The sequence below is a fragment of the Pempheris klunzingeri genome, chromosome 18 (assembly GCF_042242105.1).
Source record: "Pempheris klunzingeri isolate RE-2024b chromosome 18, fPemKlu1.hap1, whole genome shotgun sequence".
Classification (NCBI taxonomy): Eukaryota; Metazoa; Chordata; class Actinopteri; order Acropomatiformes; family Pempheridae; genus Pempheris; species Pempheris klunzingeri.
In genome coordinates, this window is record NC_092029.1 from 12651450 (window position 1) to 12677809 (window position 26360).

The following is a 26360-nucleotide window of genomic DNA, read 5'->3' on the forward strand; positions in this document are numbered from 1 at the left end:
CTCAGACCTGGTGTAGCTTCTCTTGTACTACAGGAATACGAGTCAACAGCTCAGCCCACTGTGTGTCGATTTGGCCCAGCGCTGTCCTGAGACCAGCTGTATCTACTCTTTTCAATCGCAGAAGCTGGTTGCCTGTGCTTAGCACAGATGAACGCAAGGATGACTTTGCATCCACCTCTTTGGAAAACTCCTGTCAGAGACAAAAATGACATTTAGAGAGGTTGGAATCTAACCATGCCTGGATTAATGCTCATGTGATAGCCAAACTAACCAGGAAGGCATAGAGGTGGTCTCTGACAGTTTCCAGCTCCTGAGGCACTGTTACAGACTGGGTCGTCCAGAACTCCAGCCGGTCCAGAGCCGACTGCAACCAGTGGCTCAACTCTGCTGACTCACTCTGGTACCTGAAATTTATACAAAGGACGAAATATGATATTTCCATTTAGTTCTGACAGCTTCTGAAAGATTTAGGGGATTATTTTTTTTATTATATTCAGCCTTCGGGAACCGCAAACAGGATTACAAACCAAAACAATCTGGCTGACTCACATCGCTACAGATTGATTTGAAACTTGATTCTTGACACAATGGGAAATAAAAATAAGCTCAGGTCATTGTTAGACCCTGACCTGCTCCAGTGTTTTAGCGTGGAATCAAGGCGGTGCAGCTCCTTGTTGACTTTGGTGGTGGAGGAGAGCCAGTGTTCTCCCAGCTGGGTCAGCTGGGTCTCCAAGTCTGAACAGCCAACGGACAGAAGAAGCCTCTTGCCCTCTTCCAGGACTTGGTACAGCTGGGGCTGATGCTCTGTTAGGCTGCCCTTCAGATGCTAAAAGACAGAGGAGAGGGCAGATGGATAACTGATATATGAATATTCCAACAAGCATTTTGACTACATCTTCAGGGTAAGTGTGATGACAGCTTGATACTGAATGAATGAATTTATTTGTGTATATTTGTGTTTAGTTTGTATAAAGTCCCTTGCCTGGTAGAGACTGATCCTTTCGATGAGTCTTTCCTCTGTCTCCTCGACCAGGCCCACAGTAGGGATGCTACACTCCACAGCCTCCAGCTGTCTACACAGAGCCTGGTAGTCTTCCACAAGCCTGCTCCATGACTGAGGACAGAGAGGAGAAAGATAGTGGCCAAGTTACATTTACAGTTCTACATGTAGTTTCATTTAACTAAACTGTACTGTTCTTATTGTCATTCTCTTAATGACTCATGCTCACCTCCAGTATGCCCTCCAGCTCCACTCCCCGCCTGTGGGCCTGTTTGAGCACACTCTGAGCTAAGGCCATGGTCTCCTCCAGGACCTGGCTTTCCCTCTGTGCCACCAGACCGGACACTTTACTGTAGAACGTCTGGGTGAGGATCATATGACATTCCAGACCCTGGAAAAACTCCTGTATTTAAGGAAAACATGATTAAAAGAAAATGTTAGAGAGGAATGAAATTGGTCTATAAATGAACAACAAGTATTTTGCATTTGGTGATATGCTGCTCCCATTTCATTATCTTACTTACTTTATGTTTGTCCAGTAACATCTGGACCTCTATAACAGAAGCTACTGTCATCTTTTGATCAGCAGCCATCTTGTCCTGGGCGGTGTCCACCAGGTCCGTGAGGTCATGAAGTGCAGCTTCATACTGAGCCTTGAGAGACAAACCGTGGTTCAGGCTGCTACGTCTGGAGCCCACCATCAGCACCAGTTCCTCATATGCATCCTACACAAAAACATCAACGTGTTAGTCATTAAATATCATATTGGTGGAAGGTTATGACCCTCGGGGCACAGTGAAAGAGAAAATGAAATGAGCACCACAGAGAATTTAATATTACCTGTAGTTTGAGAAGTTCTTGGTTGGCGATTTGGTCAGATTGCCGTCCTTCTGCTCTGGTCTTAAGCTCAGTCACTCTCTGCTCAAACTCTCTCAGACTTTCCTCCACCTCTGTTAACGTCTATAAAACATGCAACACATTTAATGAAAATGTCTCCCCAAAGGCAACTACATATTTTGTGCTCTGTATATCTGGTCCGTATGATACCTCTATCTGTTTGGATGCAGGTCTGTCCACAGTTCCAGCCATCTTCTGTAGCAACAGGTGTTTACTTTCATTCAGAGCTGTGAACAGCATCCGCAGTTCATTCTGGAAACAAAATGGAAACAAAAACAATGCTCACACTAAGAATGGCTTGCATCCTAACCATTAAAACACGCTCCAAGTTTATCGAAATCAAGAGATGTGACAATCTTGCCATAGTACCTGGAAGGTTGAGTGTTCCTGCAGCCTGTCCCTCATGCCATCACAGTGCTGTTCCAGGGTGGAGTCCAGCAGACCCATCCTCTCCTGCAGGCCCTCCAGAGTGTCCTCCATCAGGGCCCGCTCCTCTCCCCCACACAGTCTGCCCGCTCCTCCACCCAGAAGGTCTCTGCACTGGTTTACTTCCCTGGTCATCGCTTTTAGCTGTTTATTCAGAACCTGAACAGAAGGGGTCAGTGATATAATGATTATATTTCATCCAGTAGAGAGTTAATTGTGTTGTCAGTTTATGTCAACCTATTGTGTCTATAACAACCTCTGTTGTTGTCAATGTCATCAGTACCTCTAGATTTGTAAGTTGTGTCTCTGTATCTTCAGACAGCAGCACAGGACCAGAGAGTAGCTGATTCTCAGCAGCATCCAACCAGGAAGAGGCGGCTGAAATTGCAGCATACAGATCCTGCTGGACTGTTGTCCCTCCTAATGAAGCTACCACTTTACTGTCACCACTCGTTGCCTATGAGAAAGAACAAAGAAAATGTACCCAGTACATTGAAAGCTGTCAGTAAGACGTTTTTTGTTCTCTATGAGAGATTAGAATGAGGTAGAAAGTCTGTGCTTCACCTCTAGGGCCATTCTTTCCAGAGTCTGGCTACATGCCTCAAACAAAGTGCTGGGAGAACCAGAGTCCTGGCTGGCAGACTCGCCTCTAAACACCATACTGGGACTGGATAGACGGGATCGGTGCAGGACCTGCACAAAAGAGTGACAAACAAGAAGTAAGAAACATATGAAGCTCAGAATGGCAGCAAACATAACAATTCATGTGTAAAATTACATGGGAGGAAGACAAAGTACCAACACAATGCAAATCAGCCTACAGTAATGAGTGTAAGACCACTAAAAACATACAGTATGTCACATTAAACATCAAACAAATATGGTATTTGTACCGGGCTAAGCTGGTCCTGTTCCAGGGAGTTGAGGGAGAGCTGCAACTTTGTACTCTGATCTTTATTCAGGTTTTCCCAGCGCTGTCTCAGCTGGTCCAAAGGAGACACTGTCTCAGCCTCCAGCAACACTCCTCCTAGGATGGACATTTCACTGAGGGGGGGAAAGAGGTGTGTTGTCAGAAGAGACTGGCTCCTGGATTGTTGTTTTACCAGCAAGTTCCAATGTCATTAAATGTTTACCCAGCTTTTCTAAATAAACTTGTAAAAGCAAACAAAATCACACCACAGCAAAAATCACAGAGACGCCTCATTTCAGAATTATTGTGCTTCTTGGAAATGTTTGATATTTCTGTGGAGGGGATAAAAAAAATAAGCATGAGAAGAATAGAGGGAGGAGGAAAACTACCTGTCCCCATTGGGTGTGCTCTGTTGGCTGAGCAGCTCTTCTCCAACACTGGCTACAGACTGAAGCAGCCTCCTCTGCTCAGCTACTTGCTCCTGTAGCTCCTAGGAAGTCAACATGAAATGCAGGAAATATATTAGATTAACTGAAAAGAAGTATCTAATTACTATCTGAAATGGATTTCATGAGCCATTTTGTACTTCGGGTAATTGAAAGAGTGAGCGAGTGGTCAAAATAAGCTCAGCCCTCGGGCCTGTTAATATTGGAGCTATGCAAAGGTTCAGCTTCCTCATACCCTCTGTTGAAGAAGGTTATCATGGTGTTGCTGTGTACGTGTGGATCGAGCCTGTGAAAGCCAATCCTGGACATTAGGACTCTGGGACAGAGATGAGTCTGGCTCACTGTCCTCCTGTTCCTGCAATGAACCCTGGGAAAAAAACATGGACAGGAAAATGTATTTTCTTTTGAGGAAGAAAGGAATGAGCTTGGTACATATACAACTTATGTCGTCATGACGTCATAATGTCCAGTTCAGTTAACAGAAGTCCACTTTGAATATGAATAAGCGAAATAAGATAAATCAGCTGTTGTAGTTTCTATGTGTAGAGTGATTTTGTGAATGAATGAACTACAACAGCACACTAAGGAAGACCAGCAACATTGGATTTTACTGTAGATTAAAAAAATGGGTGTCAATTTGGATAATTAATGATTTTTTTCAACTGATTTTGTTTCCAAATGAAATAAAACCACAAAGACAAAAGGCTGTAAATGTTGTATCATCAGAAACACACCTGATGCAGTATGTTCAGTGTTAGCATGTGATGAGGTAGCATCCTTTTGTCTGTTGTTAGAGGCCCATTGTGAGACACAAAGGCTCTTGTTGTTCCATCGTGGAAAACAGTGGACTTTTATGAAGGAGCATGACACAACCTTTAGTAGTTGCACAATACTACCATTGATAGTGTTACACAGTGTCACATAATGCAGCGCACAGCACAACAAAATGACACAGAGGCAGGGAGGGAGGAAAAGCTGGGAAATGGAAAAATATGTGGGAATGTGGAGGGCTAGGGAGCTGAAATCAAGGAACAGGAGAGGACAAGAACAAAGATGGTGGGGAAACACATGACCTCTGATCTCACCTGTATGTCAACTTGTTTGTCTTGCAACATCTGCTGCAGCTCCATAAGGCTGTCTTTGAGGGAGTGTAGTTTGAGGGTGAGTTGCTCTGCTTCTCCTTTGGTCTCGGCACGTCCCTCCAATAACAAGCTCTCACTGTGGACGGACAGCTCTGACAGATAGGACACCTTCTGCTCGATCTCAAACAGCATGTTCTGGAAAGGCAAGAGTTACAGCTGATGATGTCTCTATATTTCAGAGAGCCGAACAATATATTAGTGCTTCTCCTGGATATCTAAACCAGTGGTTCTCAATCTTTTTGGTCTGTTCTTGGCCCATTTGTGACCCCTAATCACCAGTTGAGATCATTAAATATTTTTCAGATGCTCAAAAAGGGAAAATTATACAGTAATTCACCACAAACATCTTAAACAGGAGAGGACATATAACTTTGTGTTGCAGACACATGTCTTTCCTGTTCCTTTCCTTTATCATTTCATAACCCCTTATATTTACCTGTGCCCCATTACGGAGTAATGGACGGACTGACAGGTAGAGCTACAGTGGTTCAGAAGCTTCCACCAAATATAAAGAATGGAATTTTTATTTCTTCATAGCATGCACTACATACATGCAGCATGCATCAGTATAAGGCTCATTCTTCCCCTCCTTGTTTCAATCTTCTTAAGATCCACTTATTATTTCATCACTTCTCATACTCTTTTTCAAGATTTCACTGTTTCCCTTCAAATCCTTTTCAGCATACCTGTTCTTTCAGTCTCCTCTTATGCTTCTTAAAGAGAGAAACAACAGAAAAGGAGACTCCCGCCATGTCCAGACTGTGTATGAAAATTGGTATAATTGTATAGACATGAAAAAGAGGGGGATTAAGGTTGTATCCCCTCCTTTCACTCCTTGTGGGGAGGTAATTCCAAAGAAGTTTTATTTTAGTTTAGTTTAATACACAGTAGCAGCATATAGGTATTTTTCTTTCATTCTGTGATGCCACTGTGTCACTGGGAAGGTGGAGAACCTTTTTTCTACACTTTCTTACCAGAAAAAGGCTGACAGCTAAATGACAGGTGGAGTTTCTTATTTAGGGTGATACAATATGTGCCAGAAACTTTAGACTGAGGAAAGTATTTGATTGAAGTACTGACCCATGAGAAGCTTCGCTTAACTGGGTTTTGCAAAACAAAAGTGAGGTGCAAAATAACAAAAAAATTACATAATTTTTCTAATGCAGAAACAAATACATCATTTAAAAGACCAAACATTTTTAACCATTATCCAACCAAAGCATTTTATATTTCATACTCTATTCTTCTTCTCTTCTTTGCACTGCTCCCTCTCTGCCTGAGTTGCTCCACTTCCTTCCTTTCTTTCACTAGTATTTCTCGATTCATCTCATATGCTTTCTCACACCTTGCCCAAACCATTGGCTCTATACTGTAATAGTCTACACCTGCAGACAGTTTTTAACCCCTGGAAATGAGGATCTGCATGGGCTGGCCCTTCAGACTTGCACTCCAAAGGAGCCATATGTGAGCTATAATCAGCTTATTGTCTCTCAGCTGCTACAAACACACACACTTTAAACACTGACTTCCTTTGACTGAGCCATAGAACTGACATTATTACTGCTGAGAAGTAATTTGGTGCAGCATAGAATGAATGTTAAAACAATCATTTATATCAGTATATTTATGTTTGCCAAAAAAGCAGATGACCATCACTAATTTCAGTGCACTTCACTTCAGTGCAACATCAGAACATACACATAAAACACACAAATTAATGTGCCTAAAAATTTAAATGACCTCTTTTTTCCTTCAGAAGTTCATTTATTCAAAATTACTAAAACTTGAATATTATCTCTGACTTCAAAAACCTGGATAAAACTTTTAAAAGGACATATGATTGTGGATTAGTGACCACTGCTAATTACCCCACAGATAAAGACGCCATTACCATAGAAACGGGAAGGGTGGGGGAACAACATTAAGGCTAATGGAAGAATGGTTGAGGACTAGTGAGGAGGGTAATCAGAGAGAGAGATAAAGGGTCAGACATTAATCCTAATCCCAATGTCTCCAGGGGCCCCCTATTCTGTTTTGAAATAGTTTTGAAGCAGCATTCAGAGCAGGTTCTGTAAATTTATTTTGGTTTTTGAGGATGAACCGAACAGTTTATGTGTGACTAAAATAGTAAAAGTGATACCATGGGAACGAATCCAAGAATAGACACTATTTCTGGAACAGTGAAGCAGCCAGATACTTCACTTTAGCCTTTGATAGCCCTCTCTAACTAAATCAGAAGCATACAGACTTTCATACTGTGCCTTGGGCGGTAGGAATTTAAAATCTTTCAGCTGAGGAGTGTCAGCTCAGGAAAGCTTAAAAACTTTGCACATATCAGGAGAGCAGCAAGATGCACACCATCTACCATGGGGTAAACTGTCATCTTTGTGAGTCTGAATAAACCAAGCTCAAAATCATTTAGTTCTTAGTCACTCCAGCCTTTGATGACGGCAGAAATGTAAATCTCACCTGACAATCAATGAGCTGCTCCTCCATGTCCAAGTCTTCATTTTGGGGCTGGAGGGCAGAGCTTAGAGTGGCACGAGTGCTGAGCAACCAGTGGTCGAGCTCCTCTGCTTCGCTGTGGTAACGCTGCAGCGCCTGTTCCTGTCGCTGCTCCTCTAGCTGTTCACTTAGTTTCTCCTGAAGTGGAAAATGTGACAGACATGTTGGATTCCACTGGTGAGCCAACTGTGACTCTATACTGAAGCTCAGTGTAAACAGGATTGAAGTATGTAAACTTCAGAGATGTAGATGATTATCATCTTTGAGCGCCCACCTCCAGCAGCTGCCGTTTCCCAGAAGCCTTCATTCGAATGGTGGCCATCCTTTCTCCCAGCACAGTGAGAGTAGACTGGAGAGCCAGTTGGTCACCAGCCTCTCCATCGCTGTCGCTGTCTGCTAGCTCTTCAGAAAAACACGTCTGTAACTCACCAATCTCATCCTGCAGCATCAGGATCTCATCCATCAGAGCCTGGACAGACACAGATCCAAAAAATGTGAGAGATGAAATAAAGAGAGTGGCCTTAAAAACAGAGAGACTTGAGGGAAGATGAAAATGGTGAAGAAAAGGAAGAGGAGAATGAAAAGAAGATGGTGTGGGACGGCAGTAAAAGGGGGTTTGTCCAAATTGCTTGACAGTAACGTTCCAAAAAGAAACTGTATCAGCCTGTCGCTGAGAAGTTGGCATAGCAACGGAGAGCAGTGCCATGCAGTCTGTGCAACCATTGCAGGGGCTAGTGCAATATTAAACCCCTCAATCATTCTCTGTTTTCTCTGAGCAGGCTTGTCTTCCGTCAGCTTTGTCCTTTTTCCCCAACAGACATCTTCTGTCTGCTTTTCGATTTACAGATTAACATTAACTACTAGTGTCAATATTATTATCTGTGCCGCATTCCTCTCCTCTCACATTCTATCTATCACACACCAAAACACAAAACTTCTCTCTTCCCCTCTTTCCCCCCTCTCTCACCTGGTGTGCAGCCATCTGGCTCTCAGGGCTCTTATTAGGCTCGAGGCCCTCGTTGAGCGCTGCCTCGATGGACTCCATTTTAGTGGAAATGGACTGGAGGGACTCCTGATAATGCTGCTGTCGCTCCAGAGCCTCATACAGACTCTTCTGCTTCTCGCTGATCTGTGAGGGAATGAAGGAGAGACGGGTTGTTACGAAAAAGAGGAAAATGAATGATGGCAGAATCAAGATGCTTAGGAAAAAGTCCACGGTACCATCATTTGTATTAGAATTTGCCGTAGCAGAGGTGGTTGGAGGTTTATCTTGAATTCAATTTAATAGCAGTTTAAGTCTTACCACTACCGTAGTCTTGCTAAACATATGTCAGATCAGATTTTATGATATAAATCCAATAGTATAGTAGTTATCCAAATTCAACAGTAAATTTTGAAAACAGTAAGCCATGACAATTTCTCCAGTTAAAAATCTCCACAGCTATTTTTGACTGGTCCAGACATACGGTAGGTTTTTTTGATGAAGGATATTCTCAAGCTGAGGCACATAGGAGTATAACTTAGTTATGTTAATTAATTTAATTCACTGTAGCTCTTGATGGGACGTACCACATTCTTGAGTGTTTCCCAGGATCTCTGCAGGTCATCCAGGTTAGCAGCACTGGTCTCCATAGACGGGTCGTACAGCTCCTGGAGAGGCGCTCGGCTTAGTGCACCTCGACCCTGTGGCACAACAACACCGTGAATGTAGGTTTCAATAGTGTGTGATAGTGATGAACAACATTTGCTTGCTAGGGTGTTTCCAACTTTCCCTGAAGAGGTTGTCTGGTACGGATATGTCCTTATGTTCTCAAACATTTAGGGGGAAATGTGTGTAACTTTGACATGATTAGAAAATGTCACCTTCTAATTTTTTGTCACAGCTAAAAAGCAAGTGGCAAACAAAATAAATCTGCAAACAAAATGCTGATAAACAGGGAAAGCAGGGGCAGCAGAGCAACTTTTCAGCTGTTTCAACATCCATTGTGTTGGTAGTGGTGAGGATCGGGAGGTTGTTGTTCGGTAGTGGGGATCAGGCGGCGGTGAAGGGATGGGATGGGGTGCAGAGTTAGCATATCCATCTTAAAAAGTCATTTAATCACATGTTTAGTATTCAGTCTTAAAATCTTATATTAATTGGAACAAACACTTGTATTTGGCAAAGTCACTGGGTACAAAAACATCTTTGAGACATGTTCATCTGCATAGGAAAATAGTAATCCCAGCAGCAAATTGTTTTCAGTTTTTTCAAACTGAAGATGTTTAGACCAAATATTTGATTAGCGTCCCACTAAGATGGAAATGTTTTGCGGCACAGGTTGGGGTGGTTGTTTTTTATGATGTTAGACTTAGAATTTGTGGCATAAAATGTAAATTGGACAGTAGCAGTGTGGAAGCTGGGCGGGTCAGGTAATGCTGGAGGGCTCTGGAGGTAGCCAGGTTGGGGTTTGCAGTACCTGGGTAAGAGGAGTGTCAACGTTAGCCCCTGGGGAGGGGGAGCGGCAGGCAGGGGGAGAGGAGACCTCGCTGTTGGTGCCCTCCTCCCCTGACTCCTCCGTCACAGGGGAGAGGAGTGTGTGGCAGCGGCCGGCTGTCATCTGACCACACAGACACACCGCACATCAAACACACACATCAAAAGAAGCAGGGGGAGGAAAAGGGAGGGGGACCAAACGAAAAACACCCAGATCAAAGGAGTGAGGAGACAGAGAGAGAAAAATGAAGAGAGAGAAGAAGAGAGAGCATAAAAATTAATGGGGGAGTGCAGGTTAGGCAGATTGCAAATTGCTGATTAATTAGACTGTGAGTAATCAAATAACACTCAGAGGACACCAGTTAGATCACATTACTGTTACTGACATCAAATCCTTCAGTGCAGCATTACAGGGACATAATTTGCTGTAGCACTGCTCTGTGCTAGCAAATGGACAAACACTGGATTCCACTGGCAATGAATGAGCCACTAGAATTTTTACAGGATACATCAGTGGAAAGGAATGGCCATTACCAGGAAGTTGAAAATCACACTTACAGTAAGTGCACATGGAAACACACACTGGCACTGCTTACACCACACACATACTCATACATACTGTTGAGTTGCAGTTTCAGAACCACAGTAATTTCCTATCCATCACACATTTCCCTTGTAAGTGACATCCAGATGTTATTCATATCACAGACAAGATGTAATGTTTTCTTATATAGTTAAGATTTTGTATCATGAATATTTCTAAGAACTAGAAAAAACACTGAAACAGTCTGATGCATAAGCACAATCAAAAATGGCATTACAGGTATGTTACACCTGCACATGAAACACTATATCAACAGGAAGAAGAAATTCTGAGAAATCCACAGGAAGATCAAGGCCCAAACTTAAACAAGCGTAGCTGAAGCATGGCATACTGTAGCTAACATAGACTGGACTAGTGAATACAGCAGCAGCAGCTGTCCTAGAAGTAGCACAGTTGCTTGTGTGACTGCATGCTTCAGTAGAGAGGCAGAGCTGAAATATGAGCCAAACACTACTGGGCTGCTTTGTGGCAGTTAATGCAGAACTTGGCGGACTGACTCAGGACCTTGTTATACTTGGAGGACTTTTTCCCGGGTCTTTATGATGCAATGAAATGCAACGAAGAGCATCAGCACACCAATATGTGTGGGAAACTCATCGGTTCTACATAGTGAGATTAATTAGAAACTGAGAAGTATAATCACATTATCATAATAAGAATGACGCAGTACTAACTATGTTAAACAATGAGGAATGAAGGATATCAGCAGTCCTAGCAACCTGCCATACACACAAACTTATCATGCTGTGGTCACACAAACACACACTCATGCAGTAATATCCTGTTTCCTGGCCTGCTGAGACCAAATACACGACTAACAGCAGCGACAAGGTGAAGAAAATCTCAATCAGACAGAAAGTCAAAGAGGAAGGAAAGGTGGTGAGGTGGTTTCTTATGTGCAAACACATGAGAAAAATGAATGATCAAGCCAAGGATGACATACTGTAGTAGCAGGCAGGCAGATTCAGGATAATAAGAAGCAAAGTGAAGTGAGACAGCACAGTATCAGCACAGTAATAAACAAGAGGAGCGAGAAGAGTAACAGTAGAGGTGTGGTGAAGATGAAGAAAAAAAGCTTGGGTTATTTCTGTACAAAACCAAGACACAAAGAAATAGAAGCAGAGGAACAGGATAATAATAGAGAGAAAAAGCCTATTCTGAACCTGGAGTTCTTTTACATTTACCTGTCATGCACAAATGAATAGATGCACATGATGCTCTGCAGCTCATATTCAGATTAAATGCCAGTTTGGAGACATTTTATATTGTTGTTAACTTAGAATTGAACTGTATAGTGTACAACTTTGTACTGAAAAAATAAGAGTTAAACCTTTGATCATACATTTTAACCTTAGACATCTCTAATTGGGTATAACTTTAAGGTAATTATATCATTGTGTAAGTAACTGTTGACACCCTCGGGTTCCTTGTATTCCACTTGAAGAACCAGTGGTCTGAACAGAGAGGGAGAAGAGATAGAGGATACTCATGCAACTACACACACACACAGGCCAGACAGATAACCCTAACCCTACATGTGTGAGTCTCTGTCTATGTGTCCGAAAAAGGTTCTGCTACTCACCATGACGACAGAGGGGTGTGCTGGAAGCTGCTTGTTAGTGGCGCCGGTGGTGGTGGTTGCCACAGCACTGGGCAGCTCCTCATCACTCAGCTCGTCCATGCCGTCTGAAAGGCCCTCCACCTCGCTGACCGTCAGCAGCATGGTGGCGTGTTTGGCCTTAACTGTGAGCATCTTACACTTGGAGTGCAGTGAGGCGATCTGCTCCTGATAGCCACGGATCTTCTGGGCCAGCTCCTGTCAAAACATCCCCCCAAACAGAAAACACCACCACCCCCAGGGTCAGGAGAGTGTGGTTCAGTCCACAATGGAAGATCAATAGTTCCTGGTTAAATAGGGTCCTGAAAAAAGGGGGTGGATGAGTTGGTTCAGCGTTGAATGTGGTGCCGGTGTGAGGGAAGTAAGCGGAGTGGAAGCATTCTCTTCTCTCCACGGTCTCTTGCTTTTGGTTTAAGCGTGTAAGCGTAGAAAGAGAAAAGCACAGCCTCACTCTCTCTCTCTCTTTTTTCCCCTCTCTCTCTCTCTCTCTCTCTCTCTCTCTCTCTCTCTCTCTCTCTCTCTTCTATATCTCGGAGCCAATCCGAGCAGCTCAGAGGCGGGTGACTCAGAGCAGTGGTGAAGCCAACAGACAGGATGTTTGGTTGAGAGAGAGAGGGACCCTCGCAGAAATAGTTCAAAATCGCTCAGACACTCCCTCTCGTACACATACACAAATGGCAAGAAAAAACAGGAAGTGATCTCACTGCCTGCACTCCTGCTTGCCGCTTCCCTCCTCCACCAATCCTAGGGGCAGATTCCTCTCAACAAAAGAGAGCCGTAAGGAGAGAGGGAGTGTTTAGGGAGGAGGAATGACATAGATGGTGTCAAATTACAGCTATGGTATGAGCCGGCAGGCCAGGTCCAGCTCCTCCTTCCCTCCTCCTCCTTCCACCCTCTGTCCTGCAGATGGTCAATGCACTGATAATCAGGTCATGTGACTAACTGGGCCAGTGGAGTTGCGGCTAAGTGCTCAGCTAAGAGATCAAACACAGACATAAACACACTGACATGCCAAACCACTCTGCAGCACAGAGTGACTGCAGTGACAAGAAAATATCTGCAAACACCTGACCTGCCAAGTCATGGAAGTAGATTCAATCTGCCAGAACCGCACAGGGAAAGTTAAAATGCAATAAAAAATGTGCTTCCTCTAGGGAGATTTGATCTGTTTCTCTGCAGGTCTTTGCCTCTCTCTGTTTGCCACCCCCTTCCTTCTCTCTCTCTCTCTCTCTCTCTGCATGGGAGATGAAACACACGTACTCAGCAAAGTAAACTGCAACTGAAAGAACAGGGCTAAAATAACACAGGTGAAAACCACCTAAGCATCTACACTGCATCAAACAGGAATCTATGCATAGCACATTTATATGCTCCATCAGATAAAGGAGGAATGTGCGTGACTTGAGGTTGCAGAGGCACGACACAATATTCTCCTTGAATTGCTGTACTGAATGTAGTGGTGCTGCTCAACACAATGTTAAAGGGGGATACATTTACCAGTATTTATTTACTGTTTTATAGCAAACATCAGTTAATTGCCTGTTGTGTTATTGGATATAAGGAAAAATCCACTTTGAGCAAGGACAGTAACTGATCATTTTGATGACTTTAGTAACAATAACAATAAGTACAATCTGATTCAGTTTTAAGGGTTGTCAACTTCTCCTTTTCCGTTGTTTTACACTGTTAGAAAGTGCAGGAAATACTCAAACCCTCCTTATTTCTCTTGCTCTTGGCTCTGTGATGCTGACAAAGTTGACCTCATTAGAAAAGCTATTTTTAGACATCAGCATATTCATTTCTTAAAATGTCAAATTAAGTGCCCTTTGAGGCAAGTGTTATCCTGGTTCGTTAAAGATGTTTGGTGTGTGGTGCTCATATTCAGTTGAAGCTCGTTAGGTACTTGTTGCCCGGCTGTTATTTCACAGGTGATTTTATCATGACAAGCTGTCCATTCAGTGAATAGAAACTGTTTTCGCAAATAAAGACTAATCTTGGATTAAGTGGCCTAAAGTGTGCTTTTGGTTTGGGGTCATTTTTATGGATTAGACTATGGTCCTTAGATTATATTAAAGGAAATTTTCATGCTACAGCATACAATTGTATTTTAGACAACAGTATACTTAAAACGTTGTGGTTTAAGTAAGGCCCTTTGCTGTTTCGGCATGACAAAGCCTTCAAGCACAATGCTAGTTCCATAAAGAAAAGGTTTTCTGAGTGTAGAGGAAACTGACTGGCCTGCACAAAGCACTGACCTCGACCTACCTTTGGGATGAACTGCAACAGTGATAGCGAGCCAGGCCTTATGCCCAACATCAGTGCCAGTATTCACTAATACTATTCATGGCCGACTGGGAGAAAATCCTTACAGCAAGGTCCCAAAATATCATTGAAAAATCAGAAGAATGAAGGCTGTTACAGCAGCAAAATAATGGAAATTATATCCTCAAAACTCACATTTGGATATCTTGGTAAAATACCTGAAACACTCCTAATATTTATTGAAGATACTTTTGGCAAGTAGCAGGAAAGCTATAACCCGAAAATGGTTGCAGGTTAGAGACTTACTTTTGTTTTAAGACTTGAGTTAGAGAAATGTACTGAACAATGGGAAAAATGGATTATGTATGCACTCTGTTTAGAATAGTATGACATGATGTATGGAGAAATATGTGTTGAGATTTTAAATGTAACACCCATGATGACCTCATGTTCTTTTTGTATATTTCAAATAATTGAATAAAAAAAAAAGTAAAAAAAAACAACTCACATTTGGGTGTAATGTTTGAGAGTTCACAAACTTATATTTTAACAAATATATGCAAGGCAAAGTCTTCTCTCACCTCATGGTGGTGGATTTGAGCCTGAAGTTCCTGTATGTTATTGGTGGAGACGGGTCGGTCCTGAATGATGCGGTGAGCCTCTTCTATTAATCTCTGGAGATTCTTTACCTCCTGTTCATACTGCTCATACTGCACCACAGCCTCCTGGGAAAGAGGAAACATAACAAAATAAGGCTGAAGCTGCACATTTTGTAAAAGTGAAAATGAAATCATGAAATGTGATGTCTACTATTGATCTCTGAAGAGAAATGAGTGTCATCTGAGTGGAGTTACCATGATATTCCTACATGCACAGTATCTGTCACTGAGTGGGTAAACAGGCATGTTCTAGTATGGCATTTATTAGAACAAAATAAACATACAGTATTTTCAAAAAGATAAAACCAAATACAATAAAAACATGTCACATGAGATATGCTGCTGAAGCATGCTCATCCGGTCACTGCGGGCTTCTTAATTCTGTCTAAAGCTATATTTATGGTTATGGTGTTAAAGATATGACTATGTATATATAAAGAGTAAATATCAAATATGACCCTGAGCCGCATCACACAGACAGATTTACAGTTTCAAATCTTGGTTTGTTTGATAAAATGACGTGTGTCCTCCAGACAGTCTAAGAAGGTCACTTGCTCCCTCCTCTGACGCCTAATCTTCACTACAATAAGCTTAAAAGCAAAATCAGCCCAGAACCAAAGGATTGGAGGATAATGCTGGTCTGATAGGGGCTCAAAGAAAACACGGATATTCTTGAGAGGGCCTGTTAGGACACTTCACAGCAATTCAAGCAAGTGACAAGTAAATGTAGAACTATAGAAATCTTCAAACAAGGCAACAAATGACCCACTACACACCAAACTGCTTCAAGGCATGAGGATTTTCAGTTGTAAGGTATGTAACTTGACAGATAATTTGGTAGTTTTAGGGGAACAAACTGATGTATTATTTAATTATTCAATTAATTACCACAAAAAGTAATGCTTCTGTACAGTGCAGGACTTTAATCACATCGAGATGTTACCTTTGATTCTGCTATTTGTTATCAAATTTGACCTAATGAGTAACAGCTGATCAACAGAAACTGCATTATGAGGACTGCCCCCTACCTGCAGGATGTTGCACTGCTGGATAGTGGTATGCTGCAGTTGGCTAGCCTCTTGCTGCAGAGTCTGAGCTGTGCGGCAGACCGGCAGGCTAGCAACTACCTCCTCTGGCAGCCGGAGGGCACTCTGACACTGCTGTACCGCCATCACCTGCTGCTTGAAGCCCTCCATTTCCACCAACAGACGCTTGTAAAGGAATGAAGGGGGATGTTAGATAGTAAGGAGGAATTGTTTTACGTTACTCTGCGTGTAGACAGATGAAGATTGTTTGTGGACGTCATATTGCAACTGTAGGAATGCACAGTGTGTCCAATGTTCTCTCTTCTTCTTGAATCTTGCTGTTTATAAACATACATTTTAAATGTGTGTGTGTTTACTTGTCTCTGTGTGAGCTGCTCTCTGAGGCTGAGCCTGTTGAGGTCTGGGGAGGCAAGTGTGACCTGGATCTGGTCTACAGCAGCATGGAGGTTCTTCACCTCTGCCTCCAAACGCAACATGTCCTGAGGAAAGGCACAAACATATAATGCAGCTTTTATACAGAGAAGGTAAAAAACTATTTGCTATAGATGCTGTGCTTGCAGTAATGAATATTTAAATCACATCAGTCCACAAAAGTGTTTCTTCAGTTCAGTTTGAGCAATGAATAAAACGTTACCACTTTAAAACAATTTCTAATGACCTATATTTCACGTGGGAGGAAGTTAAATTACCAGTCACTACTCATAATGCAGAAATTGAAGCAATTCCCCCCTGGGGATTATTAAAGGAATTCTGATTCTGATAAGGGCTGTGATATGTCTACACTCTACACCCAGAAAGAAACCTAAACTCACAGGAGGAATTGCAAACAGATTTCCAAATACATAATGTTATTAGTAACAATAAGCAACAGATTGTCATCTGAGTAGCAGCTGTATGGCAATCAGATTAGCCTGACAGACTGCTGCTGCACAAGCTGAAACAGTGCATTCCATTATGATGGTGTAGTACTGGGTGAATGACCATAAGGGGACACTGTTGGGTTGTAGCTCTGGTGTACTTGACTCACTCCAAAGGGATGTGCAGCTGATCCTGTGCACCAAAATGTTTGGATTGATGAAACTGAATTAGCTACATTTCTTAATGAAGATTATCTAATTAGACCGCTGTTAACCTTTTTAGAACAGAAGAATTGTTGATGTCTGATTACTGGAATGTTTGAATGTGAATGTACCTTTGCTGCGTCCTGCAGACTCTGGAGGCGAGTCTTGACAGTTTGCTGCAGCTCCTCTGTGCGTCTGCTGAGGTGTTTCACCTGCTGGATCCACCTCTCCGTCTGTAACACCTCCCCCAGCTGCCCTTCCCTCTCCCCCATCGCCTCCAAGTCACCATGGAGACCCCGACACTCCCGTAGTAATGCCTGTCAACATAGGAACATAAATTACAAGTCAAAGAGAGGAGGCTTTTATGTTGTGCAATTATACTAATTAAAGCTGGCCAACACACTGCACAGTAGATGACATTTCACTGGAAATCAAACAAGTATGTGAATCTAATTAGCTGTAAATTTATGGGACATCTACAGATTTAGTGGGAAATTTTCATATTTATTTTTGTGGAAAAAATTAATATTTTTATATGATTTTTTTTTTTGCAGCAGCAGCAGATATTGTTTTAGACATCTTAAAGCTGTGTGACTCATTTGGACTCACCTGGTGAGCTCGAATTTGCTCCTGCAGCTGGGACGCAGAGCTCCAGATGATACTACCGGTGACTAGAGCTTCTGCCTTTTCTGTCCACGTCAAAATGAACAGCTTCATACCATGATACTCCTCCACCTGTCTCTCTGCCTGCTCACAGAAGAAAAACCAGAGAGAGGGATGAATTAAGGCAGACAAAAATGAATGCACCATACATTCTCAAGCAGGATCACCTGACATTAGCAGACATTCTGACACACATATATATTGAGAAGTCGCCGTTGAGAGGTCTGCATGATATGGCGAACTGAACTGACATCTCACCTTCTTCAGTCTGTTGGCTCTGTCCTGGACCTGCTGCGTGGTGTGGCGCTGCACCTCTGTAAGTTTGGCCACAGCATCGCCCAGCTGCTTACACAGCAGAGGGTTCTGTTCCCCAAATTCCTGCACTGCTACTCCCAACTCTGCCAGAGAGCGACCGCAACAGTCACACTCTTCACAAAGAGCCTGTAAGAGAAGAGAGTAAGAATGAGAGGCAAACATTGAGGAGAAAGCAAGAAAAGTCAAGTTGGAAAAGAACCAGGATCATCAGTAAATCTTCTGTCCCATGTGGCTATCTCTGTTTGTTTTAACTTAATAACTGTTTGCTTGTTTGTTTAATTTATAAAAAAATCTAGTGTGAAGTGGTAAAGACAACAAGTTGCAGTTTTAAGGAGAGCAGTGATTTATTAGTGGGCTATAAAGATGCTGGTAGTCTGAATAGTTAAAAAAAAAAAGACAAACTATTCCTTTAAATACACACACTCTAGGCTTTGTGTGCTACAGATGGACAGAGCGAGGGAAGAAAAGAGTTGGGGCACCAAGACGGAGAACAGGAGGGAAGGGGCTCACACTCCCATCTGGAATACTCCTCTCAGAAGTGGGTCAGTGTTGAAGGCAGAATTCAGTTCATGCCATTCCAACTCTCGCACACTCATTAACCTTAACATCTGCAAAATGAATAGCCAATTTAACAGGGGTTAATTGCTTGTTAATTAGTTAATCTGTTTGGTTGATTACTTTGGTCTCTTCTTTGGCCTCCTCCAGGTCGGCACCCTTGTCTTCCAATTTCAGGGCAATGGTCTTCAGCTTCGCCTCGATGTCCTGGAGTCTAGAGTTGAAGTCCTCTTTCACATCTCTCGTCTGCTGCACCTCTCTTTCCCTCGCCTGGACCTAAGGAAATATGCACATTTCACTATACTATACAACAATTATCATACGCCTTTTTAGAGGGTCATGGATATTTCAGCATAAACTCTATGGACACACTAAGAGCCCTAAAGCAGGGAAATATAGTCAGTTTTGTGTAGTTATGCATATTATTTGATTACACTCCTGTTAAACACATTTGACATGACAGAACACAACATCTAATAAACTATTGCCAAGAGAGGTCACCTGGTCTTCAGCAGAGCCCAGAGCCAGAGCCACCTCAGCCAGCTGCATGCTGAGCTCAGAGGGAAGACCAGCCTGGAGGTCCTGGTACTTGGACTGCTGCAGCTCTGTGATGCGTTCCACACTCTGACGCCGGCTGATCACCTCACCGTGTGCAGTCTACAACACAAAGAGCATCACATGACAGATGGACAGTGACGGTCTTTTCTCTTATGACATTATACTGCATTCATATCCAAACAAGCCAGAGATTTCAGAGCTCTGTTCGTAGTTGCCACGGGCATGCCCTTATGTGTAAGGTGCATGTGTACGTATAGTGGCCTACTGACCTCTAGCTCTTGTAGCAGCGAATCCAGGTCCGCAGTGGGACTCAGCAGTAAGCCACGAGTATCTTGGATCCAGCCTTTGACCAAGCCCAGCTCCTTCTCAACCTCCTCTCTCTCCCTCAACTCCTGGTGTACCTGAGCCCTGCTGGCTCGTACCCGCAACACAAGGCTGGAGAGAGCGATAAAAAAATCATACAAAAATGTTTAAATCTAAATGGGATTTAATTATTTTATGTTTTGTTCCCTGTTGTTGCAAAATAACGTGTAACTTGCATGAAGCATAAACACAAAAGGACTTGAAGTCCCAACACATATTTTAGGGTAATCACCTATCATATTGCTCCTGCATGCTCCTGATCTCTTGTAGGCAAGGTCTCTCCGCATGTCCATTCTCTGCCTTTTTCCCCTTTACTTCCTCCTCCTCTTCTCCTCTGAGGCTGCGAGTGTGTTGCCCCAGGAGAGCCAGGATGGACTGCTCTCTCTCCACCTCCAGAGTGAAGGAGTCATGGTACTCAAGGAGACTCTGTAGCGCTGCCCTGGTGGCAGCCTTCTCAACTGTGCTGTCTGGGACACGACTGTGGAGGTCTTGGGACACACAGCGCACTTTCTCCATCTGAGGAGGGTTCATGTACAAAGATTCAGGTTTAGTTGATGAAGCAGATTTAGGGTTAACATGGTTAGATCTAGACCATGTTGTGTTCACAGATTTTTTGTTTCTTTGGACTATGTGAACTAATGGTGGGTATTTAAAGCAGTGGTTCCAAACTTTGGGGCAGGTACACATCAATCTAAAGGTCCAGAGGATTTTCTAAGGGATAAGAAAGATAAAATATGTACATTTGTTTTTATGTCTAGTCTGGAAATAATGGACACTTTAACCTCTTCAGGCCTCTAAAAATCCACAATCATGTCACTTTCATTAACCACTCATGATAATCTCTCAGTTTCATCTCCAGCATGGACTATTATGTGGTAGTGAAAGTCAGAAACAAGAGTCTAGAGGTTCAGAGAATTACATCATGTCCAGTAGAACAAAGGGACCATAGAAAACCACTGGACAACAGGAAACGTGCCACATATGAGGAAGTGTCCGCCAGTGCTTACAGTCTGACCTAATTTCTCCTTTAGGAGCAGTGCTTTGTGGGAATTCTTGGGAGCGGGGACACTTGAAATAAGTTGAAAGGCGGTAAAATAACACAGTGTTTTGGCAGGAGGAAACAACTGGCCTGAAGCCTGGAGTTACATCACAGCACACCAACTGGTATTCAGTTGTTGCTCTGTTTGACCTAAATCTGTAGAGGCAAGAACAATTTATGGACTTGTGTGTTTTTTTCTGGCTGCAATTGTCATGTGAGTGTAAACAACTTAAATGGACTGCGGGCATGCTGATGGTTGGTGTCACACTGTACATCTCCATTACAGAAACAATGCAGAGCACACACTCACACAAGGATCCATCTACAGTACAATATTACCATCAAATGTACAGTATCTTACCCTCTCAGTGAAATTCCTCCACTCCCTTGCAGTGTCCTCCAGTGCCCTCTCCTGGGCTCGGGCCACACTGCGTAGCCTGGTCCACCGTTGCCACAGAGACAACACAGAGTGGCTGGTGACAGCTTTGCTGGACTCAGAGGTGATCTGCTCCAACTCTGTTGCATTCTCTTTCAAAGCATTTAGAGGCAACTCCAGCAGGTCGATGTGAGCCACCAGAGACTAAAGCCAAAAGATGACAGCAGATACACACACAAGTCATTTCAAGAACTCAGTCTCCTGAAACATTTGAGAAACTAAAACTCTCCTTTAAAGAAGAAACAATTCTGCAAACACTCAAGTGATTAAGGAATAAATCACAAACACTCTACTATTTAAATATTAATGAGCATCTGCTGCCATGACAAGAAGAAATGTTGGAATTGAATATACAGCCATGTGGGACACAGCACATGACAGCTTGATGATTTCCTTCCCTTTCCCACAGTATTTCTGCTGTATGAGTCTAAGACAATGTCCCACCTTGTATCTCTGACACTTTTCCTCTGCCTGCTGGATACTGATGGCTTTAGCTGTGGTGAACATGGCCATCTTGGTCTCTGTGTCATTCATCTGTTCAACTAGTGTCTCCTTCTCATGTTGAAAAGAGGTCCACAGAGCTGCACAACTGAGAAAATTATACAAATTACAGACTACTATTGAGGGAGATTTACTATTAAAATATGCATCATATGGATTGCACATGCATAAAGATACAGTATTACTTGGCTCCCCATTAACACTAATACACACCTCTGAAGCACTTGTCTGTATGCATCCAGCTGCTGTTTGATTTCTGAGTTCCTCATCTGCATTGCCTCAACTTTCTCTCTAAGTTCAGTCATTGCTCCGTCTTCCATAAAATTCTCCAGCAGAGGATCCAAAGTCCTCATCTCCTTTAAACCAGCTGTGAAGTTCTTTTCCTGGGCTGAAATTTCCTCCAGGTCCTGCACACAATCTGTCTGCTTCTCAAGCTCCAGCCCTGAGGTAGCCCTCTTGAGCACAGCAGCAGTAGAGTCCAGCCATTTCTGTATGGACTGCTGAGATAAGTGGTACCTCTGGACCAGGGAAAGAGCTTGATCCACAGCCAGCTAGAATATGCAAAAGGTGATTTAATCATCTTTGGATTTTGCTTCCTTCTGCACACATTTCTTCAGAGAAAAGATGTTAGGAATGCATGCCTAAATCATTACAACAAGCACAGTCCAGTGAGCAAAAAATAATAAAGTACACCATGTCTGCAGATGTGTAAAAATGCCCTGTTCCAGAGTATTACTTTTGTAATTGCATTTTGTAATGTTTATAGTTAAGGTTTTTAGATTTTTTCTGTGATACTTATTCAAAAATGCTCTGCTATATCGTTTAAACTTTGACTTGTTATTCAACGTATGATATGATATGGAAATTAAATACATAAAATCCTCACAACAGTTATAAATTATTAATAACACAAGTACTTATTCAAACTTGATGGAATCTCTTGAACTGTCTTTTAAATGTTTTAGCTTCCCTAAGCTTATTAATATTGATAGTATGGGTGAACAGGAGTCAGAAAATAATATTCAGCAGGTGGAAGCCATGAATAATGGATCAGACCCCTGATAAGTTCAGGATGTGAACTTGACTGAGGCAGTAATTTAGATTCAGGTTTGATCAGATTTGTATCATTTTTAAAAAATAAAGGGAATGAGAGTCTCCCTATGATTGTAATTTCGGAATAATATATGCACATACCTGTTTTTTGTTAATTCCTTGTTGAACTTTAGCTCCCATCTTTTCCAGCTCCTGTAGTTTCTCCTCTATGTGAGCAGGAACAGTTTCTTTTCTCCTACAGTACCTTCGCTTTTCTCTGCTACAAAAGGCATCTCCTATCCTCAGTCTACTTTTCAATTCCTCTTCCATGATCTTCAGTTTGCGCATTTCCTCATACACCCTCTCAGTTTTGACCTCTGAAAAGGTCAATGGCTCTTCCAAATTGTCCTTTATAGTCCTCAGCCATTCCAACATTTTCTCAGTTTCTTCAGTAAAATAATCATTCTCTGTTATCTTTGATTCACTTTCTTCAACAAAGCATTTCACTTCAAACCGTAAAGACTGTAATGATTCAATCTGCAGTGTATTTTCCTGAAAGGCAGCGGGATCAAACTTCAGACCAAGGCCTTTGGTTTGTTGGTTACATTCGTCAGCCTGACTACTCAAACAATCCAGGCTTTTAAGCAGCGAGTAAAGACTTGTGATTTTATCCACAGCACCTATTTCTGTGTCTGACTTCAGTCTGAGCAGCTTTTCTTTCACCGACTTAACCTCAGAATCCAACTTGGTGGATGCTCTGTTGTGTTCAACAAATGTTTTCAAGCAATCATCTAAGTGTTTAATCTTCTGATCATTTGTCCTTTTCAGTGTGTTGTGGAGACTGACCAGCTGCTTTGTCTCTTCGGCTCTGTATTGCTGACCTCTACTGAGAAACCCCTCATTTTTGCCATGTAGTTCTCTCACAGCGGGGCTGATATGATATAAACTTTCATTAATATTTCTGTATTCATTAATTAAACGAATAAGTTCTTCATCTCTAATACTGATAGTCTGCTTCTCCAGATTGTCAAACTGCTCCTGAAGCTCCTCCAGTGCATTACACGTAATATCAAAGAAAGTGCTGAACTCTTTTCGCTCTGAGATTATTTGTTGGACTCTGTCTTTTTTCTCTTTGGCTAGAGCTAAGATGGCGTTGTACTGCTGAGGCAGGGCATTGAGTCTCTCATCTAGGTAGCAATGATCTATCTCGTTCAAAGAAGGGAGAATCTCTTGGCCTATTCGTTGGACAATAAGAAGAAGATTTTCATACTCTGAAGCTTGTTCTAGGACATGCTGAAAGTTAGACAGTTGTGTTTGCAATTCTGAGCTGTCATCAATGTTGCTTAAATTGATTTCAGGGAAGGTGATGGCATCAGCTCGTCTCAACCAGTGGCAAGTCTTATCCAGGTCGACCTGGAAGTACTTTCTGGAGGTCAAGGCTTTCTCTAAGTCTGTGAGATGCTGGGTGGTCCTCTGGAGGGCAGTTTCAAATGCTGCCTGCAGCCTTTCAAGTGTAGTGAGGGTTTCTGCTCTCTCTTTGTCAGTTGCATCTCTTTCTAGCTCTCGCCCTTGTACCCAGAGAGATGCCAGCTCTCTCTGGTATGCTCGTAAGCCACTCTGGACACCCCGACAAGCAGCAACCTGTTTGGCTAGATCCTCAGGGAGAAGCGCTATGTGGTCATCTATCAAAGCCTTCCTCTCCTGTTGCTGTACCCAAGACAGTGCTCTTCCCAGGCCTTGAAGGAACTGTGTCCTCTCTGTGAAGGCCTGGAGAAGAAGAATTAAACAATACAGATTATTTGCAAAGTTTTAACAGCTTGAAAAAAAACATAGCATATTTTTCTACGTGACAACGTGGGGTTATTTTGTTTCTTGGACTACTACTGCTTTCGCCAGACGTTTTCAACACAGTTTGGTCCCTTACGACATAAGAACATTTTTACTTGCATCATATCCAGAAATACAGCTGTTTACCTTACTGAGGTACTTCCTCCTTTGGGCCACCCGGGCCCCTAGAGCCTCGACCTCAGTCTGCGCTTGTTCAACGAGCTCCTGTAGACATCTTTTCTCACTCAGCCCAAGCCTGGAAGCCACAGCCTGGGCCCCACTCACTGCTTGACTCAGCAGCTGCTGACGGGCCTCCAGTTCTACACACACACTCAGGTGGTCGAACAGGAAACTCTGGGCCAGATCGGGGGGTGGGCTGGTTTTCAGAGCAGAGGTAAGTGCAGGCCGCTGCTCCTCTACCCACTCCCGGGCATCCCTCAGCTGGCTTTCAACCCGGGCAAGATCCTCGAGTGTCTGTGAAGAGTCCTGGATCTTCTGTTGAATTAGGGTTTCAAGCTGGGCCCAGCGCTGCTCGAGATGACCCACCTGGTGTAAGGCAGAACATTGTATAAAACTGAACCTACTACTAATACTCTACATTATTACAAGTTCATCTTATAATACTCTTAAGAACCAGGAGAAAGGAGTTCCACCTGTTGCTTGACCAGCTCCTTGTCTAGCAGGCTGAGTCGAGGCAGGATCGCTTGTCTCTGGTCTCTGAGGTCTTCTAGAGTTGTTCTCTGCTCCTCTAGGTCACTGGAAAGCTTCCTCAGAGCTTCCAGATGCTCAGTTGTACTCTCTGTGTCAGCCCTAGGTTGACAAATAGTCTTCTCAATAAATAATCCACTTAAATATGAATCTACAGTATGTTGAAAAATCTACACAAAAACCTTAAACATGACTGCCACCACAAAAACATTGATACCTGGCGAGGTAGTCCCATTCCCTGGATACTTGGTGGAAGAGTTCCTCCACAGCAACAACAATCTCCTGGTACTCCCCACTTCGCTGCATGTCCTCCCCCCGCTGGGCCTCCAGTTCATCTGCCCGCTGGCCCAGATCCATCCAGCTTTTCCTCAGTCTCCTTATCTCCTCCAGAGCAGGAGAGACCTGTCCATCTGTCAGCTTACTAATGGCTTCATTCAAATGGGTAACCTCAGACTGTCTCTCCCTAATCTGCTGAAGGAACTCCTGTAGGAAAGATAGTAGATTCAGTCACACCGAAGAACAAACTTTTGCCTGTACAAAGACGTCTGTATTTATTTTACAACAATGCAGTGATGTTTTAGAATAAACCTATGAAACAAAAAGTATTTACGGTCTGCGTAAAAAACCAAATACAGACCTGTGCTTTGTCCAGCTGGTTCTGTGCAATCTTGGGCTCCAGCTCTGCAGGTCTCCTGATTAGGTTCTGAAGTTGCTGCTCTGTCTCTCTCAGTTGGACCTCCAGGTCAGCCTTCTGCTCCTCAATGTCCCTCCAGCTGTCTGCTACCTCTTCACAAAGCAGCATGCGCTCCTCAATCTAGACATAACAACACAGTGGAATCAATTCATGATCAAGTATTTAATTCAAAAAGCTGAACAGCTGACTACTACAACTGCAAACACTGACCCTGAAACTGTCCATTTTTTGTTTAAGGGCTTGCTAAAGGTAACCAACCTGCAGTTTGACTTGCTGGATAGCTGCTGCGGTCTCTCTGACCCTTGGCTCGGACAGGTCACAAGTTGAGCACACAAGCTGGAAGTAAGTGCTGGCCTGTTCCTGGAGAGCCCGCTCCTGCTTGACCTGCCAAAATAAATATGTTATGTTATCCCTTCAGGACAATCTGCAAAACCGCATACAGTTTGCTTGCATTTCAGTTACCATCCAAAAGCATGCAATCAAATAAACTGTCCGATTAAAAGTCTGCACAGGGGCTTTTCATTTGAAAACTATTCTATTCTGGAATGTGCCGCGACACTCCTAGTGTGTTTCAAAGCATTAACTAGCATGGGTGCGATCAGCTCCGGCAGCTGCGGTGC

The 26360-nt window shown here is 43.0% G+C and overlaps 1 protein-coding gene across 1 annotated transcript in view; it reads right to left on the reverse strand.

Annotated features, from left to right (window-relative positions):
* syne1a (spectrin repeat containing, nuclear envelope 1a) overlaps window positions 1-26360 on the reverse strand; it is a 115650-nt gene that overhangs the window by 23926 nt on the left and 65364 nt on the right. Inside the window, exons 74-113 of the mRNA XM_070848803.1 lie at window positions 25999-26124; window positions 25684-25860; window positions 25264-25529; window positions 24992-25148; window positions 24486-24884; window positions 22674-24278; window positions 21693-22030; window positions 21423-21567; window positions 20904-21122; window positions 19736-20019; window positions 19410-19575; window positions 19084-19239; window positions 18706-18858; window positions 17971-18153; window positions 17659-17796; window positions 17181-17366; window positions 16345-16467; window positions 15971-16153; window positions 14865-15008; window positions 11986-12219; window positions 9783-9923; window positions 8896-9009; window positions 8294-8455; window positions 7601-7795; window positions 7291-7464; window positions 4765-4956; window positions 3915-4046; window positions 3623-3723; window positions 3217-3367; window positions 2888-3016; window positions 2607-2780; window positions 2267-2482; window positions 2048-2149; window positions 1841-1960; window positions 1525-1725; window positions 1230-1403; window positions 983-1114; window positions 630-826; window positions 272-404; window positions 8-190 (exon numbers count right to left, since the gene is read on the reverse strand). Coding sequence (XP_070704904.1) covers window positions 8-190; window positions 272-404; window positions 630-826; window positions 983-1114; window positions 1230-1403; window positions 1525-1725; window positions 1841-1960; window positions 2048-2149; window positions 2267-2482; window positions 2607-2780; window positions 2888-3016; window positions 3217-3367; window positions 3623-3723; window positions 3915-4046; window positions 4765-4956; window positions 7291-7464; window positions 7601-7795; window positions 8294-8455; window positions 8896-9009; window positions 9783-9923; window positions 11986-12219; window positions 14865-15008; window positions 15971-16153; window positions 16345-16467; window positions 17181-17366; window positions 17659-17796; window positions 17971-18153; window positions 18706-18858; window positions 19084-19239; window positions 19410-19575; window positions 19736-20019; window positions 20904-21122; window positions 21423-21567; window positions 21693-22030; window positions 22674-24278; window positions 24486-24884; window positions 24992-25148; window positions 25264-25529; window positions 25684-25860; window positions 25999-26124 — 8505 coding nt within the window. The remainder of the gene's footprint in view (window positions 1-7; window positions 191-271; window positions 405-629; window positions 827-982; window positions 1115-1229; window positions 1404-1524; window positions 1726-1840; window positions 1961-2047; window positions 2150-2266; window positions 2483-2606; window positions 2781-2887; window positions 3017-3216; window positions 3368-3622; window positions 3724-3914; window positions 4047-4764; window positions 4957-7290; window positions 7465-7600; window positions 7796-8293; window positions 8456-8895; window positions 9010-9782; window positions 9924-11985; window positions 12220-14864; window positions 15009-15970; window positions 16154-16344; window positions 16468-17180; window positions 17367-17658; window positions 17797-17970; window positions 18154-18705; window positions 18859-19083; window positions 19240-19409; window positions 19576-19735; window positions 20020-20903; window positions 21123-21422; window positions 21568-21692; window positions 22031-22673; window positions 24279-24485; window positions 24885-24991; window positions 25149-25263; window positions 25530-25683; window positions 25861-25998; window positions 26125-26360) is intronic.